The 21165-nt window shown below is 37.4% G+C and overlaps 1 protein-coding gene across 3 annotated transcripts in view; it reads right to left on the minus strand.

Moving 5' to 3' along the window:
- The window catches only part of LOC129764900 (hyccin), a 51427-nt gene extending 31193 nt beyond the window's left edge, over positions 1-20234 (minus strand). The window contains exons 1-3 of one of the 3 annotated variants that reach the window (XM_055764532.1): positions 20004-20234; positions 1647-2061; positions 1298-1558 (exon numbers count right to left, since the gene is read on the minus strand). In XM_055764532.1, coding sequence (XP_055620507.1) covers positions 1298-1558; positions 1647-1796 — 411 coding nt within the window. In that variant the 5' untranslated portion in view covers positions 1797-2061; positions 20004-20234. Of the gene's footprint in view, positions 1-1297; positions 1559-1646; positions 2062-19674; positions 19949-20003 lie in introns of those variants that run through there. The other 2 variants (XM_055764530.1, XM_055764531.1) reach the window with 2 other exon arrangements.
- Between the last annotated feature and the right edge of the window lie 931 nt (positions 20235-21165).

Genomic DNA, 21165 nt, shown 5'->3' on the forward strand with positions numbered 1-21165 from the left:
CAGGAATAACATTTTATTGAGTGTTTTATAGCTATTTCGATGATGATGCTTTCACCAATACAAACAGAACCATTGCGGAAAATTAAAAAATGAAAATTTAACTTTCAGAGCACTAGCTCGAGTTTTCCGACGTTTTTCTCGATACAGTGCGACAGCAGACGAAAATTTAATATCTTGTGAGTAATCGATTAGAGTTTTGTTGATATTACTTGATGGGAAGTGTGCGAAAACGATCATTTTCTTCACACTGTTTCGCAAAATTATTGATTTTCGAGCGAGGGTGAGGGAGGGAGTAAAAGAAATGAGCGCCATTGTGGCAGCCATTTGTGGCTTCCTTCCACCTTCACCTTAAGCCCGTAACAAAGATCGATTGATTCAACAGATGGGATCATTTTACATTTCATTAAACAATAGTTTTCTGCTTATAAAAAACCCAGTGTATTCCTAAACTGAAATGCTTAAAGCTTCTGGTAGACAAATGTGGTAGAACGTAGAACGGCAGTATGTAAGAAAAGAAAAAATCAGTATAGTCGCATATTCAAAATTATAAAAGGATAAAATTGAGTTTGGTCACATATATTAAATTGTTTACGAAAGTGAACGTTTCAATTACATCGGATTGTTGCCTTTGGTATATTTTTTTCTTTTGTTGATTTGCACACTAGAAAACAGCAACATATGCATTGGTTTTTTTGTTGTATTGGCGATAAAAAGATGAAGAAGATAGACAAGTGAACGATTATTTTTGTAATGCTTGAAAACTAATAGCGTGCATCCATTAACTCGATATGTTTACATTTGTTACATAGGACCTTTTCAAAAGTTACGCGAGAAATGTATTATTCGTGTAATATTTTACACTAGACACTATTATATTACATGAATAATACATTTCTAACAAAAGTAAACAATTCGAGTTAATGGATGCACCCCGGATGATTGAAGAACTGTTAAAACATTCTATCAGGCGTTGTGAAAAAATTGTGGCAGCTAACATTTCGCAGCTTTTTCTATTATAAAGCTTATTTTGAGGATGCACTTTCTTATTTCTATTTTTTGAAAATTGCAGTTCCAAATGATCATTGATTACACAATATTTATAGTCGCTTTTTCCAAAGGTAAGGTTATGTAAATGTTATCAATTGGGTAACATAACATGTGTAACTTTCAAACGCAGATATTTTTGAAGATAGTGTTTGGAAAATAACTATTAAAATTGATTTCTAGCTAGAATTCCTCAAACTATTCAACATTTTGAAAGTGTTCAACAATTAGCTAGGTACCCAGTTATGTTTACCTCGTGATATATTGATGCCTGCGCAAGCACTGGCATCCGGAACGAAACCACCTTCGGGCTGCCATCATCCGCGCTGACCTCGATGTTGTAAATGCAAATCAACAGCGTTTCGATCGACCGACAGCTTTTCTTATCGCCCAACGCCACCGAGTTCAAATACAGATATATCAGAATCGGCACAAACTGCAGCGTAAACCTCCTCAGCTCAATCTCACTGGATCGATAGAAACTACACAGCTGATTACACACCGGATGGATGAGCTGTATGATAGAAGATAAGAGAAGAAGGAAAGGGACAATCGAAAAATAATAACGACAAAATTACTTTCAAAGGATATCGTTTACTCACATCCTTATACTTGGCACGTTCGTTCAGTATGGTATACAGCGCTTTGGATATTTCGTAATCGTTCTCATGCTGGGTGGCGAACGTTCGCCGCTCGGATTCCTGCAGCGAGTTGTAGTCCGAAATCCAATCAGCGATGATTGCCTCGGCCATTCTCCGGAGTCATGCACACGACGATTCAAAGCGTTGGGGACAACATCCGTACCGCAAGGTTGGTGACAATTAATGACCCGCTGCTGCTGCTGTTCGATGGGATGCAAGCATGAGTTCACACCTTGCTTTGTTTTGACTCGCAAGTCTGCAGCATGAAATCATCAACACCGGTGTGGCAGCGAATACAATCGCAAATACTGTGTCAATGGCTCTTCCGTCGTTGTTCACGCGTGTTTGATGTCATTTACATTTTGGGGTGTGCTTCCTGTGGGCAAAACGAAAGCCAAATTAGTTGGAGATTATTGATTGAGTTGTCAACTCATACTAATCTATTATAGTTTTGGACTTAAAATGAAAAATAAAATCTGGTTTGATCAGAACCGAATTGCGAGCCGTAATGCTATTATGTCATATCATGCTCTTTGCTTTATGATAATGGGTTTCTTCAGTACGATTCTCAATGACTGATGACTCAATTTCTACCGTTTTTGCTTGCCTTCTACTACTTGCGATAGTTCCGAGTTTGTTCGTAATCGTGGCTGCTACTGCTGCTGCTATCGGTGCTCATTATATTTACTAGCTCATTTTATCGTTCAATTTAAAACGTCGGATCTACGCAGTCTATAGATGATATGATTTAAAAAAACAGTCGAACGCCTTTATAAAATTGAATGGGCTATTAATTCGAACAGACGCACGCAACGTTATGACTCAATGGAATTCTGTGTAGCGTCAATTACTGACAAGTCATCGTCTAAAATCGTACAATATCTGAGTAAATTACTGGGTATTTGCTGAAGGGATATCGTTTTGATTGATTCATGCCATGACCATACAGTTTAAGGCACAATATGAAACACTACAAAGATTTTTGACGTAGGACAACATCATGTCACGTTTTTATAAAAGAAAAGTCTTCACGTTAACAACTATTTTCGCTTTGAACGAATTTTGATGATTTGCATTCCAATAGAATCGATAATTCTCTAAGATTTGTTTGATATCTAGTACTAAAATTTTCGAATCCATAAATAGTTTATATGAATGAAAATTGGAAGCGTCTCATAAATTTGTTCTGTGCAATCCTATGTTTACAACAACTTCGGCTGGGTCATTCCCTGCACGACATTCTATCCTAGGAAACCGATAACGAAACAGAACTGTTGATGTTACAGCGAGGAAAAATTTTTAAGTGTTACGCCTCTTGAAATCTAAAAAAAAAACATTGTTCACCCACCCGTGTCGTCAATATTAAGCAATTGATGCTGCGGCGAGGTACAATTTTTGAATACCACTGCGAATCAGATACAACGAAATTGAACACAAGTAAAATTAGTCCGGATAGGAGAGAAAAATTCAGACAAAGAATAAAAACACAAGACACAAGAATACAATCCGGACAAAAGAAAAAAATGGAACAAAGTAAACAAAAATCCGGACAAAAAAAAAACTGGGCCCGAGTGAAAAATTTGGATGTAAGAAAAAAATCCGAAAACAAAAATCTGGACAAAAGTAAAAAAATGCGGAAAAAAACAAAAATTACAAAAATCTAATAGGAAAAGAAATCCGGGGGCAAATGAAATTAAACCGGTCACAAAAACCTATCTGTATACCGATACTTAATTTGGATAAGAGAAAACAAAAATCGAACAAGAGATAAAATATTCGGTCACAAGAAAAATAATATTGATACAAGAAAAAGAATCCAATCTCAAGAATAAAAACCAAGCTACAAGTATAAAAATCTGAACAAAAAAAACTGGGCCTCAAGAAAAGGAATCTGGACACAAGAAAAACTAATCCCAACACATGTAAAATTGGTCCGGACACAGAAAATTTTCAGACACAAATAAAATTGATCCAGACACAACGAAATTGGACACAAGTGCAATCCAGACAGAAAAGAATAATTTAGACAAAGAATAAACATTCGAAAACAAGGAAGAAAATCTGGACAAAAGAAACGGAATATAAAAAATCCAGACACAAGAAAATAAACCGAACAAAAGTGAAAAATTATCCGGTCGCAAAAACAAATTCAGATACAGACCCCGTTCGATTTTGGCACGTTTCGTTTTTGGCACGGTTCGATTCTGGCACATGTGCCAAAAACGAACGGTTTTTCTTAAATCCTGTTTTTTCGTCCTTCATTCAACCAATTTATGATTCCAAATTAAATGATTCTTTATGTTGCCAATATAAATGGCTGGAATCTGTCAACTGGTTCCAGAATATGACCGGAACATGTTCCGGTCATCTTGTGGGTCATATTCGGACCCACAAGATGGAAGGAATCGTCTGCAGGAAGAAGACGAGGTCGCCGGAGTACACGGAGGAGCAGATAGAGACGGTTAAATCACAGTGTCGGTTGATGACCAAGAAATACCGCGGGACGTCTTTCGTTCTGGACGACGAAAGCTATTTTCCGCTGTCCAAAACGCATATTCCAGGAAATGATAATTACTACTCCAGCGACAAGTCATCCACACCGCCTAAAGTGAAATACAAGTTCAAGCACAAGTTTGAAAAAAAGGTTATGTTTTACATCGCCATTCCCGACCGGCGCATTTCAAAGCCTTGGTTTAAGCCGAGCGGTCTGGCAATCAACCAAAAAATCTATCGAGAAAAGTGCCTCGATAAAATCCTGCTGCCGTTCATGCGCGAGCATCACGCGTATGGGAAGTACGTCTTCTGGCCGGACAAGGCGTCTTCCCATTACGCCAAGAAGATGCTGGCGTATCTTGAGGAGAAAAAGATACCGTTCGTGCCGAAAGATCATAACCCAACAATCTTGCCCCAGTGCCGCCCAATAGAGAATTTCTTTGGCTCACTCAGTGCCCTAGTGTATAAAAAGAATTGGAGGGCCAAGGACACGAAGCAACTGACTACAAGAATCCGGAATTGTATCCGGAAAATGGTACAACGTTCTTGTGAGAGCATCGCGACAAAGTTGCGTCGTACAACAGACCACGGCCCTTACTCAAACATTCACTGACATTTTTTTGAAGAAATACATTATGTTATTAATAAAAAATACTGAAATCGATGAAAAAAAAAATAAAATTATTTATATGTGATTGAAAAAATTCTCATTTTTTAATTAACACCCGTTACGTAACGCAATTTCCTATCTCTAATAAAGGGTGTGTCACATCAAATTGCATCACGGGAAAAACGCTGTAGAAATTTAATTTTTAGGAATTATATCTTCAGCTTATAATCAGATAATCAGATAAGAGTGTATAGATCACGTTGGCCATGCTTCACTGTCAATTTTTCGTAAATTTGGAAAAATGTCGTCGAACGAAAAAGAGCGTCGTGAATTAGTCCTGTGCACTCATTTCGAGAATCCGGAGTTGTCACATCGGGACATCGGTAAGATTCTGGGAATCGTCCAATCCACGGTCAGCAGAGTACTAAAACGATACTTCGAGAACCTAACCATCGACCGGAAGGTGAAGAACGGCAAAAATGGATGCTCCGTCAGTGAAAAAGATCACAAGCGCGTAGTTAAGCAGTTTAGACGTGATCCGAGAAGTTCGGTCCGGGATGTCGCCAATAAGCTGAATTTGTCAAGTTCATTCGTCCAGCAGACCAAGCAGCGGGAGGGCCTGCGTACATACAAGGTTCAGAAGGCTTCTAACCGCGACGAAAGGCAAAACATGGAGAAGACGCGAGCCCGGAAGCTGTACACCGAAATGCTGACGAAGCCGCATTACCTGGTAATGGACGACGAAACCTACGTCAAAGCGGACTTTCGTCAGCTGCCGGGCCTGTTGTTCTTCTCCGTAGAGGACAAATTCAGCGTTCCGGAGGAGATTCGCAAGCAGAAACTATCCAAGTTTGCCAAAAAGTACATGGTGTGGCAAGCGATCTGCTCTAGCGGAAAGCGGAGCGCCCCCTTCGTGATGACCGGCACGGTAAACGGGCAGGTTTACCTTAAGGAGTGCCTACAGAAGCGCTTACTACCACTATTGAAGCAGCACGAGGGCCCGACCATCTTCTGGCCGGATCTCGCTTCGTGCCACTATTCAAAGGACGTGTTGGAGTGGTACGAAGCCAACGGGGTCACCTTCGTGCCAAAGGAAATGAACCCGCCCAACGCGCCGGAGCTTCGCCCAATAGAGAAATATTGGGCGATTATGAAGCAGGCCTTCCGGAAGAACCCAAAAGTTGTCAAATCGGAGGCGGACTTCAAGAGAAAATGGATTTCTGTTCAAAAAAAACTACAACCTGACGGTGTACAGAACCTTATGGACGGGGTAAAGAGGAAAGTGCGAGCATAAGGGCTTGGGCTCGAAGTATGAATAAAAAGAAAATGCCAAAAGTTGTTTAATAGTTTTTATTTTACTGTCTAAAATTTTCAAAAGGATCGGTCTACTGGGCGAATTTCTACAGCGTTTTTTCCGTGATGCAATTTGATGTGACACACCCTTTACACAGTAAGTAACGCAACCTCGATCCCCCCCTCTTCACGCGTTACGTGATTTGTGTCCGACGCCAAACCACAAAGTGCTGCCACTGCGGTTTTGCAGCAAATCTGTTCAAAAAAACAGGATTTAAGAAAAAAATCCGGACACAAAAAAAAAGAAATTCGGACACAAGTAAAATTATTTCGGACAAAAGGAAAATTGATGCGGACGCAAAATAATTTTGGACATGGATGAATTTTCCAGATACGAGGAGGACATCATAAAAAACAATCCGGACAAAAGAAAAAAACACAAAAAACATAAAAATACAAGAAATATAATCTGGACACAAGTAATTTTTTTCTCGATGCAACACATGAAAAAAATTCGGACACAAGTGAAATAAAAAAAAGTATCCAGACGTAAAAATATATTTTTTTTATCCCATTTATTTATTTAAGGCTCACTAGCATTTTAGCTGTAACAGAGCCGAATTTTAATCGTGTACATGTCACATGGTTATCATATATCTATAATTAGCACATTACACAGTTGCCATTCGCCAGTATTCCTTCTATACCATTACATATGGTACATTCACACAGTAGTCATTTAGGCTTAAGAGTATTCTTTCTGTTCTTCCATTATCCAGTTGGACCACCGGACAGCGGAGACAGTTGAATGATCATTGTTGAGTTATTTATAGAACAGCAGCCCGATGTGTCTTGCAGAGCAGAGCAGTTGTATGGATGAATCGATCTTATTTCGACCGTGGATCGATCTCCATCGCTGATGATTGTTGCGTGGACGTAGCTGTAACAACACAAAGATGGTCAATGAGGGTCCTGAGTTTTGAACTCACGATCGATCGCTTACTAAGCGAACGCGCAACCAATGTGGCTACGGAGACCCCCTAAAAAAATATATATATATTTTGACACAAGTGAAATTATATATTATTATAAAAAATAAAAGCACAAGAGAAAATAATCCGATCAAAGCAGAAAAAAAAATCAAAGCAAACAATTCTGACACAAATAAAATTTAAAAAACTACTCCGAGCCCAAAAACATATTCGTACACAAGTTAGAATATTCCGGACACGAGAAAAAAAACCGGACAAAAACGAACATCAACAACCGAGCACAACAAAATTATCCAACACGAGAAATAGAAAGAAAATAGACACAAAGAAAAAAACTTCACACACAAAAAATTCAAACAAGAGACAAAATCAAAATAAAAGTGAAATTAATTCTAACACAAGTAAAAAAATAACAAAAGTAAAATAAATCCTGACACAACAAAATTGGTCACAATAACAATTAATCCAGACACAAGTGAATACATTCGAACGAAAGAAAAAAAAAGGGAAACTACAAAAACAAAAATCAGATTACAAAAAAACCGACGAAAATCATACGAATGAAAGAACAAAAAATCGGAGACAAAAAAACGGACACAAAAAAAATTCAGAACACGAGAATAAAAAACGAACACAAGAAAAAAATCCAAGCACAGACAAAATGGAAATTAATTTTAATACAAGTAAAACAAACTGATACAACAAAATCAAACACAATTACAAATAATCCAGATACAAGCGAAAATATTCGAACAAAAGAAAAAAATCCGAATAAAAGAAAAAATACGGACACAAAAAGAAAAATCCAGACACAGGTAATTATAGTTATAGTAAATTATAGTGAAAACACATTTATCCGGATACGATAAAAAAATCGGATCCTGATACAATACAATTGGACAAAATTACAATTAATCCGAGCACACACGAGAACATTCGAACAAAAAAAACGAATTCGAAATCCGAACAAAAGAAAACAAATTCGATTATAGTTATTGTAGCTTCCCAAAATTGTGAAAAAGCAAATCATAAACCGAAAGTTTGCCCCAGCAACAAGGTAATATTTGGAAGAGGTCACGTTTGAAGTGTACAACAGCCACACTTCAACAGACATTACAACCGATAGGTTTGCGGCTAGTGGGGGGTAAAATGGTCACGTGCTTATTTGGTAGTACATACAACTAATCAACTTATGTTTGAATAATTTCATGGCTTTTGAGTCACCCTGTACTACAGTGGAGCTGTCGCATGTCGAGATATAAATAAAAACAAAAAACGGTCTCTCGGTAGCCATTCCGCCGTAGTTTTGTGCGTTCCGAATTTAAGAAATTTCTAGTGAAATTTAATTTATTTGACCTGATATTTGCGACAAATCAACAGTTTGGAAGACTGTTCACATATTCTAGGGGAGGTGAACAGATATTTTGTTCAATTTCAGCGATTATTTCGCGTATTCCGCATTTCGTTGTTTGGGGGGGAGGGTTTGCAAAGTGGTCAGTGGAGGATTACTACTGACAATGTTCTGTTTTCAAAACCTAAAGACACTACTGACAATGTTCTGTTTTCAAAACCTGATACCTTATCACCTTCTGCTCCTAAAGGGGTCCCTTTTGTGGTTTTGACCCAGAAAAAATATGCCACCCCAACCAAAACCAAGTCTCATTATGATGAACGTTATATGTTTCCTACTACGTTTTGGTACGTATGAGAAATTTTCAATAACGACTCTAGGTGAATAGGCCTAGCTCATTTCATACATGTACCTACTATTTCAATAATGATTTAAACAAATTTGACCAATAAAACACGCATAAATCTATCTCTTCTGGCGTGATATGTGCGAGTGATCACTCTGCCCTCCACAGGTGACCACTTTACCTCCTTACTAAAAAAAATGTTCGATTTTTCAACCTTTTTCCTAATGATGAAAAATGTACTATTTTCAATTTTCATAATAAAAACCGCTTACTATCTTGAACTACAATAAGTTGAACTACAATAGTCTTCGAAGAATGGGAATTTTAGTGGTATGTGGACACAGGAAATGGGCATGGCCCTTAGGGTGACCACATTCCTCCAGTTCCCCTAAAAGAATAAAGTATTCCCGGAAGACGACAAACTGAAGAAAGAAACACTCGACGATCAGGTGATTCCTATCAGCTCAAACCATTATGCATTTCACTTGGACGCAACAAAATGTCTAATAGGTAGAATGATGCAAATGAAGAGGATAATATACAGGCCAGACGACAGAATGCCTAATCTCATCGTTCATCATGCGGTCGGATGCATTATATAGGTACATATAGCCACAGGCGAAGACCTCTTCAATAAGCTTGGAAAAATACTCCATTATAATCTCGTTAATGCAAACACCAGTTCTCTCTCTCTCTCGCTCTCAGGCTTTTTCTGCTTCTAATATTCACACCAACAGCGTTTGGCCGTAACTATCAGCAGCGGTAACAAAAAGCCCCACTTATGTTATGGAAGGTCATATTCTAATGCAGTCTTCTGTTGCTTTCAACAGCAGTAAAAATATGCAATAGTTTCCGTAACATTGGCACCTGTTTCAATAGTTCCAACGTTTTAGAAGAACTTAGCTATTTCAACGTAGTATTATGTGAGAAAATTGTTATCACTACTCGGTTATAGGATTGGACGAACTTCATAAAAAGATCGATTTTTACGAATTGATTTTCGAAACACCATAGGAATCGGTTTACGGTACCAGAGTACCACAGTTTTGTATCGCCAGAATGACGAGCATATTCAAAAGTTGCGCTGGTAAGATATTGGTTGAAAAAGATGAGATGGGTTTTCTTTCGTTAACATAAGCATATATTAGGGGAAATGGGGGGAATTTGGACCCCCTAAGCAAATCGTCTAATATTTCCAAACCAATGCGGTCTGAATAAAAAAATTCACACTGTACACTTAGCTACACTTGTTTGCTCTCAATCAATAATGTTTAATCATTATAAAGGGTGTGTCACATCAAATTGCATCACGGAAAAAACGCTGTAGAAATTCGCCCAGTAGACCGATCCTTTTGAAAATTTTAGACAGTAAAATAAAAACTATTAAACAACTTCTGGCATTTTCTTTTTATTCATACTTCGAGCCCAAGCCCGTATGCTCGCACCTTCCTCTTTACCCCGTCCATACAACGTCAGGTTGTTTTTTTTGAACAGAAAACCATTTTCGCTTGAAGTTCGCCTCCGATTTGACAACTTTTAGGTTCTTCCGGAGGGCCTGCTTCATAATCGCCCAATATTTCTCTATTCGGCGAAGCTCCGGCGCGTTGGGCGGGTTCATTTCCTTTGGCACGAAGGTGACTCCGTTGGCTTCGTACCACTCCAACACGTCCTTTGAATAGTGGCACGAAGCGAGATCCGGCCAGAAGATGGTCGGGCCCTCGTGCTGCTTCAATAGTGGTAGTAAGCGCTTCTGTAGGCACTCCTTAAGGTAAACCTGCCCGTTTACCGTGCCGGTCATCACGAAGGGGGCGCTCCGCTTTCCGCAAGAGCAGATCGCTTGCCACACCATGTACTTTTTGGCAAACTTGGATAGTTTCTGCTTGCGAATCTCCTCCGGAACGCTGAATTTGTCCTCTGCGGAGAAGAACAACAGGCCCGGCAGCTGACGAAAGTCCGCTTTGACGTAGGTTTCGTCGTCCATTACCAGGCAATGCGGCTTCATCAGCATTTCGGTGTACAGCTTCCGGGCTCGCGTCTTCCCCACCATGTTTTGCCTTTCGTCGCGGTTAGGAGCCTTCTGAACCTTGTATGTACGCAGGCCCTCCCGCTGCTTGGTCCGCTGGACGAATGAACTTGACAAATTCAGCTTATTGGCGACATCCCGGACCGAACTTCTCGGATCACGTCTAAACTGCTTAACTACGCGCTTGTGATCTTTTTCATTGACGGAGCATCCATTTTTGCCGTTCTTCACCTTCCGGTCGATGGTTAGGTTCTCGAAGTATCGTTTTAGTACTCTGCTGACCGTGGATTGGACGATTCCCAGCATCTTACCGATGTCCCGATGTGACAACTCCGGATTCTCGAAATGAGTGCGCAGGATTAATTCACGACGTTCGACGACATTTTTCCAAATTTACGAAAAATTCACAGTGAAGCATGGCCAACGTGATCTATACACTCTTATCTGATTATAAGCGAAAGCTGAAGATATAGTTCCTAAAAATTAAATTTCTACAGCGTTTTTTCCGTGATGCAATTTGATGTGACACACCCTTTATCAAGCTTCCAATTACCAAATATACAGGTCGGACTCGATTATATATAATCGCAATTTCACTTTCAACGTTAATTTTCGAATCCAATACATAATCGAATCACAAAAAAAAGCTATTTTTCTATTTATGCGATTTTTCTATCAATGTACATTAATGAAAAAATCGTTTTTTTGAGATTCGATTATGGCTGTCAAAAAAGTCCTGCGGTATTTTTTTTTTGAATTTTCATTTGTTCATAAAATTAGTTACAATCATCTCAAATATGCGCCGTTTTGTTCGATGACTTGTTCCCAACGAGATGCCAACTTCATAATACCCCTGTTATAGAAGCTCGCTTCCTTATTGGCAAAAAACTCGGATAGCCAATTTTCACAGGCCTCTTTTATGGCTAACTTCTGACTACCTAGCTCGTTCGCCATGGACAAAAACAGGTGGTAGTCACTTGGTGCAATGTCCGAACTATACGGCGGATGCAAAAGAACCTCCCATCCGAGCTCCCGGAGCTTCTGGCGCGTCACCAAAGAAGTGTGTGGCCTGGCGTGGTCCTGATGGAAGACAATGCGGCCTCTGTTTATCAAAGATGGCCTCTTCTTGATGAGTGCTACCTTTAAGCGGTCCAGTTGTTGGCAGTACAGGTCCGAATTGTGCGTTTGGCCATAGGGAAGCAGCTCATAATAGATTATTCCTTGACAATCCCACCAAACACACAGCAGAACCTTCCTGGTCGTTAATGAGGGCTTGGCCACCGTCTGAGCCGCTTCAGCGGGCTTCGACCACGACCGTTTGCGCTTCACGTTGTCGTAAGTGACCCACTTTTCATCGCCAGTCACCATCCGCTTCAGAAACGGGTCGATTTTGTTGCGATTCAGCAGCGATTCAAATGCGTCGATACGGTCAAAGATGTTTTTTTTGCGTCAACGTGTGTGGCACCCATACATCGAGCTTCTTTGTGAATCCAAGCTTCTTCAAATGGTTAATAACGGTTTGATGACTTATCCCCAGCTCTTGGCCGATGCTACGGCTGCTACTATGCCGGTCTTTCTCGGCTAATTCAGCGATTTTGTCGCAATTTTCGACGATAGGTCTTCCGGAGCGTGGCGCATCTTCGACGACCTCTACACCAGAACGAAAACGTTGAAACCATCGTTGTGCGGTGGAAATGGAAACTGTATCGGGTCCATAAACTGCACAAATTTTATTGGCAGCTTGAGATGTATTTTTGCCTTTGTCATAGTAGTACTGTAAAATATGTCGGATTTTCTCTTTATTTTGCTCCATATTTGCGACACTATAACTCACGAACGACTTAACCAAACAAAACACTGTCAAGGACTATATAAATACCTTTCCAACAAGCTATAGTATGACTCGATACAATGAATACAACTAGAACTAAGCGCTTACAATGACACCTCCCGGAAATACCGCAGGACTTTTTTGACAGCCTAATATAAGACTTGAAAATAATTGTTGAAAAAAATGGTCGACTATATATAATCGAGTCCGACCTGTATCACAAAATAAGAGAGATGATTTTTGGACATTAAAATTTGATGCGGGGTGATTTGGACCGTCTTTGGGGTGAATTTGTCCACTGTGTGTTTCATCGAAAAAAAACATACTTATGTTTATGTAAAGTAATACAGGATAATATTACAATCAGTAACAATGTTCTGGGATCGATACCAGATGTCTTTGCCAGACTCCTGACCAGAGAAATTGCATTAGACCATTTCGAATTCTGCATGGATCTTTTCACTGTTGTTCGAGCATTTTCAAACACTTTCGATGCTTGGCCAAAGAAAATCCGTCCTTGATGCCCTGCGGTGCTCTTTCAAGCTCATACTTCTTCCAACGTGGTCTGCCCATTCTTTTTTTGTAATTCAGCGGCATTTGGAATCAATTAGACAAAAGAAAAGCTTCAAACCTGTAGGACCAATTCACCCCACAGAAACGTGTCCATGTCACCCTACACAACATGCAAAAATTAAAATGCAATTAATTTCATTTATTATTATCAAACCTACTGTTTCGCTTTCAAATTGTTCCTCTTCCGTAGGCGAACAGAACTTTACTGTACAATACACGAAAAGTTTGTTTAATCAGCGGAAAAAACCTTAAAACCACGATCGAAAAACTCACATTTTTGACAATCAAAGTGCTTGTTGTGTTCATGCTACTGTTCTACCACCTGTAGAATTTTATCAAAGTTATTTTACGTTAGGTCTATACGATTCAACAATAAAACGAGATGACTTTATAAAAAATCACCTCGTATGTCCAACTCACCTCGTGTTAAACTACATACATATTAAACTTAAAATGCAGTGAATTCAATTGAATATTATACATATAAAAGTAAGAATTAAAATTCTTGCTGTGGAGTAGTTTGTAGCAATGCACATCGCACATAAATAAATTCATTATGCGAACTGGTAATTTTTTTCAATCAGTGCCTACGGAGACGCATGACGCATGAATTTATTTTTTTATAAAAAATATTAGACCCGAAAATTTTGCATAAAAAAGGCAAAAATGATTTTCGTACCACCCTAATGAAAAAATCAAAAATACGGGTCTAATATTTTGCGATAAGGAACAAAACTACCAAATAAAACGATAATCTGAGAACCGCTATATCGCTTTAGAATGGCTGTATATGTTGTTTGTTCTTCACAAGGAAATAATATCGAGATGATTATGATTTTTAGAAATTTTCTCATAAATATTGACACAATCCTGATAATAGTTCTATTTGACAATTATTTATGATTTCAAGATTGAGTCGTGACTTTTCCGTTGTCCACATATTCTTCATCATGGCAAAATCATTCCAGCTGATGCGGTACTGCTAGACCCTCATAAAATACAATAAGTAATCTAAGTTAGACTATAGAAATTCATTTTCCATTTCTGAGAATATTTGCACCAAACAATTTGCAAATGGCAAGGATTATTAGTTCCACCACCATCTTATCGCAACAATTTTAATTACTTTAGCTGTTGTGTCAAACAACATTTTTCCATTTATCTGAAAAAGAAGATTTTGACTAATGCTACTTTGAATGGTCAATTAGGAATGGAAAAATAAAAAAAAATTAAAAAATTATAGATATTGCAAATTAAAGTATTTTTGTAAATAAAAAAAGAGTACTAATTTTTTTCTCAGTGCATTTTTTTTCATCAATACTCTATAACTCTTTCTAAGACACTATTCCGGTACGACTCATATGTTTTGAGATAGAAATTATCAAAAATTTCTCTTACTAAAATCGATACGCCCTTTTCAAAAGTTACGCTTGAGTTCAAAAAATTCCAATTGCTGCGGAAAACTCATATTTCCTCCAACCCAGACGGGATACAAACTTTGTTACGAATAAAAAATACATGTTTTTAAAATTTGCTTTTTAGTACGATTCCATTTGAAATTGCTCTTTAACTTTGAGCCTATTGGAACTATAGTGACTCAAACTCGAAATCGTACCCCACAATGCAGATCTTTTTTCACTACTTTTGAAAATCTAAAACAAGCCTTCGGAACGTTCTATTTAGATAATGATATATACATCATTTTAAAGCTTAAACCTTCAGCTTTTAGAAAATCGTACGAACATATTGTTATCTTGATGTGTGTAGAGGTAGTGGACAAAAATATCGTGAAGAAATAAAAAATCGATTTCTTTCTGTTTTGACGAAGTATTACGTCTCTCGGGAACATATTGGGGTACAAATTGTAAATCGAAAATCGAGCACATCGTGAAAATTGTCCAATTTCAAACGCTTATTGCTCAGTCATTTCATGATGGATTGAGGAAATTTTTGCGTCAATCGCTTTCGGCACTCCATAATTTTTTATATTGAAGAAAATAATATATGTATTGAAACTAACTATCGAACAGTTGAAAAATCTCAACCCCTACCTAACGGAAATACCCACTTCTGATTGGTCGAAATTGACGACACATGCGGCGGATCCCTACCAGAGACATCAAAACCAAGCTGCCTGGGGGGAATCGGCATTGCGAATACATGAAAGTAGGGGGAGCTTTTATTCCTACCGAAATGTGTTCCCTAACAGAGACATCAAAACCAAGGTGCCCAGGGGAAATCGGCATTACAAATATGTGTAAATCGGGGGCATTTTTATATTGTAAGTAAGGTGAGTAATACGATTAATTCTAGCAAGTAAAATTTAAATTTGGAACTTTAATGTTGGTTGCTTCGTAAAATTTCATATCAAAGACCGATCGTGTATTGTGGGAAATTTAGCACAAGTGTAAGTGTAAAATTGTATATGGTAGCAGTTGTGTTAACAATGACTTGATATATGAAACGATTTATTTAAATTTTCATAAATAAAAACCAAGATGTGTTCCCGCTCGCGAACGGGTCGTTCGGTTTAAGCTATCTGTTTTGTTATGTTTATTTTAACCTAAGGAAAGTTTATACGGAGAAAAAAATTGAAAAGTGAAGAAATATTAGAAAAAGTGATTTCCCATATGCTCTACATATAGTATTAGGTGCTGTCAGTCCAATTTAAATTCGCATTGGGTTGAATAAACACTCAGAAAGTAAAAGTTATTAAAGAAAATTACCTTTCCCATTTCAAATATGTTTTCTCTATATTAAAGTAACATGTTTTTACTGCTGAGAAAAATTGATAATTGTGTTCGGTATTGGTAATTATCTTATATTACATTGGTGAGTTTTCATCTTTATTTCGTCCATGCATAACATAGGAGACATCTCGTATAGGATCACAGAGGGCGGTTTTCATCATATCATGTTCCACTTCGGTATCTTTTATTTGATACGCACCATCCAACGACTGTTTACCATCTTTCTGTTATCATCACTCGGTAAACACTGGTGGAGTGAACTAACAATATCCAACAACCAAACAAAATGGCCCTTCTCAGGGCCACCAAAACATTATCAAAGAGTTTAACGATGTGATTCTCTAAACATATCCAAAATCAACAGATAGCCTAACGGAATCCTACGTCAACTATGCGGTTGTGTCTTGGACACAAATTGTGGACTAACACAGTTTTTTGCCAATTAAGTCAGTAGCAAATCCATTTAACCTTATCAACCAGTTTTCATTTGATACAAATTTACATGTACAAATGAGGATAATGTGACATCGTGCAGTGAATACTTGTGACATCACGTCGAAAAAGACGGATAAAAGTGATATTTTTATGCGCAATTTTCACTCCCCCACGTTCATAGAAACAAACGAACTTTCATTATTTTAACGATATGAAGTTGATGTTTTGGAAGCTCTCAGTGTCGGTGTATATGATGTGGGGAAATTATCTTCATGAAACCGTAAGATTTTTGAATATTGTTTTGTTTCTTCCATATACATTTCATATTGAATGCAAATAATTACGACACGATATTTTGCTTGTCAATACAGATATATTTCGCCTACTACTCCACTTCGATATGTATCTCATTGATTTGATCCCTATAACGTTTCTGTAGGATTTTTCAACACAGAAATTTTTCATTTGAATGAAAAAAAAACCCCTTGAGTTTGTGGGCGAGGAATGCATGTATATGTGGGAATGCGTATGTATACACGTGAGTGTCATCACTTTTTGCAATCCTCGAACCAACAAACGCATAAAAACGAATCGTTTATTCTGAGACTACGCATAGTGTTTTGAACTTATGGTACAATATGCGTTGGAGTGCTCCTTTTATTTACTATAAACTTTGATCGATCGGCAAAAAAAACGGCTAAACGTATCAATATGAAACTTTCACAGGTATTTTGGAGATACATCAGGCTAAAAATGTCTCTGTTAACAATAGAACTTACTTCAATAGTTTCAAAACTACACATGACGTCCAAAAACTCTGTTTTTGGTACTTTTTTAAAACTGATGCAAAAAATTTAAATAAATTTGTTTTCGTTAAAGCAACAAATTTAAATTTAAAAAAAAATTTGAATTTTTTAAAAATTTATTTGTATTTTTAAAACTATCTTTCGGTTTGCGGTGCGATCATTGTTCATTGAATTATTCATCATAACACACGAAGGGGTAATTTTTTATTCAAACAAAAATACCTCTGTAAGCAAAGGTCCTACATGAACGTTATTTGCCATTAGGTTGGTAGCGAAAAATTATGTTAGTTCATAATATCTTTGGAAAAATCGATGTTTTATTCCTTCTCGGTATTTTTGTCCACTACATCTACACACATCGAGATAACAATATGTTCGTAAAATATTCCAAAAACTGAAGGTTTAAGCTCTGAATATATATACGGGAACTGGGGGGAAAGTGGTAACCCTGAGGAACATACCCATTTCCTGTGTCCACATACCACAACAATTTTTGTTTTTCAAAGAATATTGTAGCTCAACTTATTGCTGTCGAACATTTTTTAGTGAGGAGGCAAAGTGGTCGCTCGCATATATCATGCTAGAAGGCATAGATTTATACGTGTTTTCTTGTCCAAATTTTTTTAAATGATTCTTGAAGTGGTAGGTACATGAATGAAATGAGCTAGGCCTAGACCTAGAGTCGTTATTGAAATTTTCTCATGCGTACAAAAACGTAGTAGGAAACACATAACGTTTTTCATAATGAGGCTTGGTTCTGGATGCTCTAATTCAGCGCACCACTGTCAAATCAGGTATTCGAATGTTTCAAACATATAAATAAAATTGTCCTTTTCATGATTTACAGTAGTTTTATAGTATATTTTTACGGATTCACATGTTTTAAAGGATCTAAAGTCTACCTTCGATTGGTGTCAATGCGCCCCTCATTTGAGCTAACTTTTAATCAATCACCAGATAATTATTTGGCAGGTATTCAGTCCTTTTCTGGATTATAACTCTTACAAATATTATAAACATCATGTATGCACACCATTTGTATCAGATTTACATAGCTAAACCATGCAATTAACGCATTTCGATGACCTCAATTCTGATCATGAGGTGTCCGATTCACTAATGTTGTTTGTCAACATGATTTCTATGGCAACCGCTTGGCGCGCTGTTGTTTGTTTATGGCGTCCTTTGCGCATAGCAGAAATAAAGTTTCTCTGTGTTGAATGTGTTGAGGTGAACACTTTGAAGATGCCCCAAAAAAGGCAATATTCTGAAGAATGTCTAAATTATGAGTGAATCAATATGATGACAGTAAAATCAAGTAATGATAAATGCAACATCTACTTGAAAATTCGAATGTTTTCATTTAAAAAATGTGATTTATAAAACCGGACAAACCATGCTCAGAGGTTACAAACCATGATCATAATTTCTCTTTGAAGAAAATCGTTAAAAAACATAAAAATTTGAATAAATTCAACGCCTTATGGTAGTATTAGCAACTAGAGACTTGAGGCTTTTCAACAAACACAAACTTGTATTGATTATACGAGATTTTCATGAATAAAAATCGATTTACATTTACTAATTGCGTTAAAACGACCTAAAATGGACAAACCAAGATCATTTACTCTATGCGAAATAATCGCCGAAATTGAACAACATATATGTTCACCTCTCCTAGAATATGTGAACAGTCGTCCGAACTATTGATTTGTCGAAAATGTCAGGTCAAATAAACTAAATTTCACTATAAATTCCTTAGATTCGAAACGCACCAAACTACGACCGAATGGCTACCGAGAGAGCGATTTTTGCTTTTATTCATATCTTGACATGCGACAGTTCCATTGAAGTATAGGATGACTCAAAAGTCATGAAATTCTTCAAACATAAGGTGACTATCAATACGGTGTCAATAGTCAATAGTTATACTACCAAACAAGCAGGTGACCACTTTACCCCCACTACCCCTATATGTCATTTTCTAAATAGAATACTTCGAAAGCTCAGCTTCGGCTTTCAAAAGTTGTGGAAAAAAATAGCATTGTGGGGTACGATTTCGAGTTTGAGTCACTGTATGTGAAAATCTTTAAAACACTTTTTGAAAAAAAACATGTGATGTGACTAAAATTTGATTATATCATTCAACAGAAATTATTATTTTTGCTCTTTTCCAGGGCATCAAATACAGCAATATACGATTCACATCGCATATAATTGATATTGTCGCCTCATCAATCCAAATGTCCATCTATTCTCGTCTGTTGCTATATAATATCAAGTCTGTCATTTGAAACCTGCAATCTTACTTTCGCACTACATCAATTAATTAGTTATGACACCGTGTATTTGAAGAATGCCATTGATAAGAACGATTGTTCCGAAGGTTTACCAAAGAAAAACGACAATGATTTAATCCATTTCTCAGCATTACACAATTCCTCGGAGCTCATAACACTTTCGGTCTATCAGACGTTCTTTCCTACCTTTGCCTCAAACAAGAAACCAAATCCCTCAGTATATTCGTCTTTCCCGTTCGTTGTCATATACTAGCATACCATCTTCCCCATGGAGCACTTCAGTGGAAGGGACTTTTCTTCGCACAAATTGAGTAATCCAATGACACGTAGAAGGCAAAGCACGAGCCGAGCGAACCATTAAATTCCAGCACACTGTCACATAATCTGTGTCTGCCCTTCCGGGCACTGCAATTTTCTCCTTAATCACTCAAAACAAAATGCTTCGTTTCACATTGGACCGAATCGACCGCTAATCGCTAATCGCTCGCTATCAGAACGATCCACAAAACACTCACTTCTTCTTCTGCTCCGCTAATCCACTGTGGCACCAGACCAGGAGTTGTTCGTTTCGTTTCTTATTTGATCCACTGGCAATTTGCACACAAACTCCGATTATGACCCGACGTGGAAAAACTCTCGCTGTTAGCTCATCGACAATTTTATTGACTGACGGACAACTTCTTGGATTTTGCAACTTCGAATTTTCCTCCTCAAGATGTGATGACAGCTGATCGAACGACAGGACCGAACTCGGGTGTGTGTGTTCGGTTGGTTATGCAAGTTGCACTGTTATTGGAAATTAATCAAACGCGTACAAATCACTCACACTCGGAAACAAAAATTAGCGAATATAACCGATATTGTGGCAAATATTATTGATTTTCATTTAATTTCGATAGTTTCGTTAAATTTCGATACAAATATTCTTTTTTCCCTCTTCAATTATCAACAATGGCAAACAGCGTCAGACGTGGAACATAGAAAAACTTCGACTGAAATATTTAACGTAATTTGCTGACAGGTTTGACGAGTAGATCGATAATAAATAGGCATACACTGAACCAAATAATTGCTTATCGTGTTTTATGTTAAATATATTTGATCAATAGAAGTTATTCAAATTTCATCTGCCAAATGTGTCAAATATTTGGCTACGGTCAAACATTGTACAGTGGGGAGTAATATTAGTCACACTAATTATTCGTACATTTCACGAGACAAATTACTAAAACACATGTCAAGCAGAACCACAATTCGTCATACCAATATCGAAACGCCATTACTGATTCTTTGAAAGTGGCCGTGTTTATAAAGGATCTTTAGTATCAACAACTTCAACAACAATCTCAAATGAATGCCGGAACAAATAATGATTACGGAGCGAATGCATTTGAACAGAGTTGATGATGAATAATTCAATATGTAATGATCGAAAGATTGTTTTGCAAACTGTAATAGATGCTGTATAAAGTTATTTTATTGTTATTTGACAAAAAAAATTATTTAATTTTTTCGCACCGATTTCAGAAAAGTACAAAAAACAGGTTTTTTAAAGAGTTTTACAGAATAATCTGTAATTTTGCAAATATTGTAGTAAGTTTGCAATGTTAACAGGCAAATTTTAGCCAAAGCATCTGTAAACGTTTCATATTGATACGTTCAGCCGTTTATTTTAGC

Source organism: Toxorhynchites rutilus, chromosome 2 (genome assembly GCF_029784135.1).
Source record: "Toxorhynchites rutilus septentrionalis strain SRP chromosome 2, ASM2978413v1, whole genome shotgun sequence".
NCBI classification, from domain to species: Eukaryota; Metazoa; Arthropoda; class Insecta; order Diptera; family Culicidae; genus Toxorhynchites; species Toxorhynchites rutilus.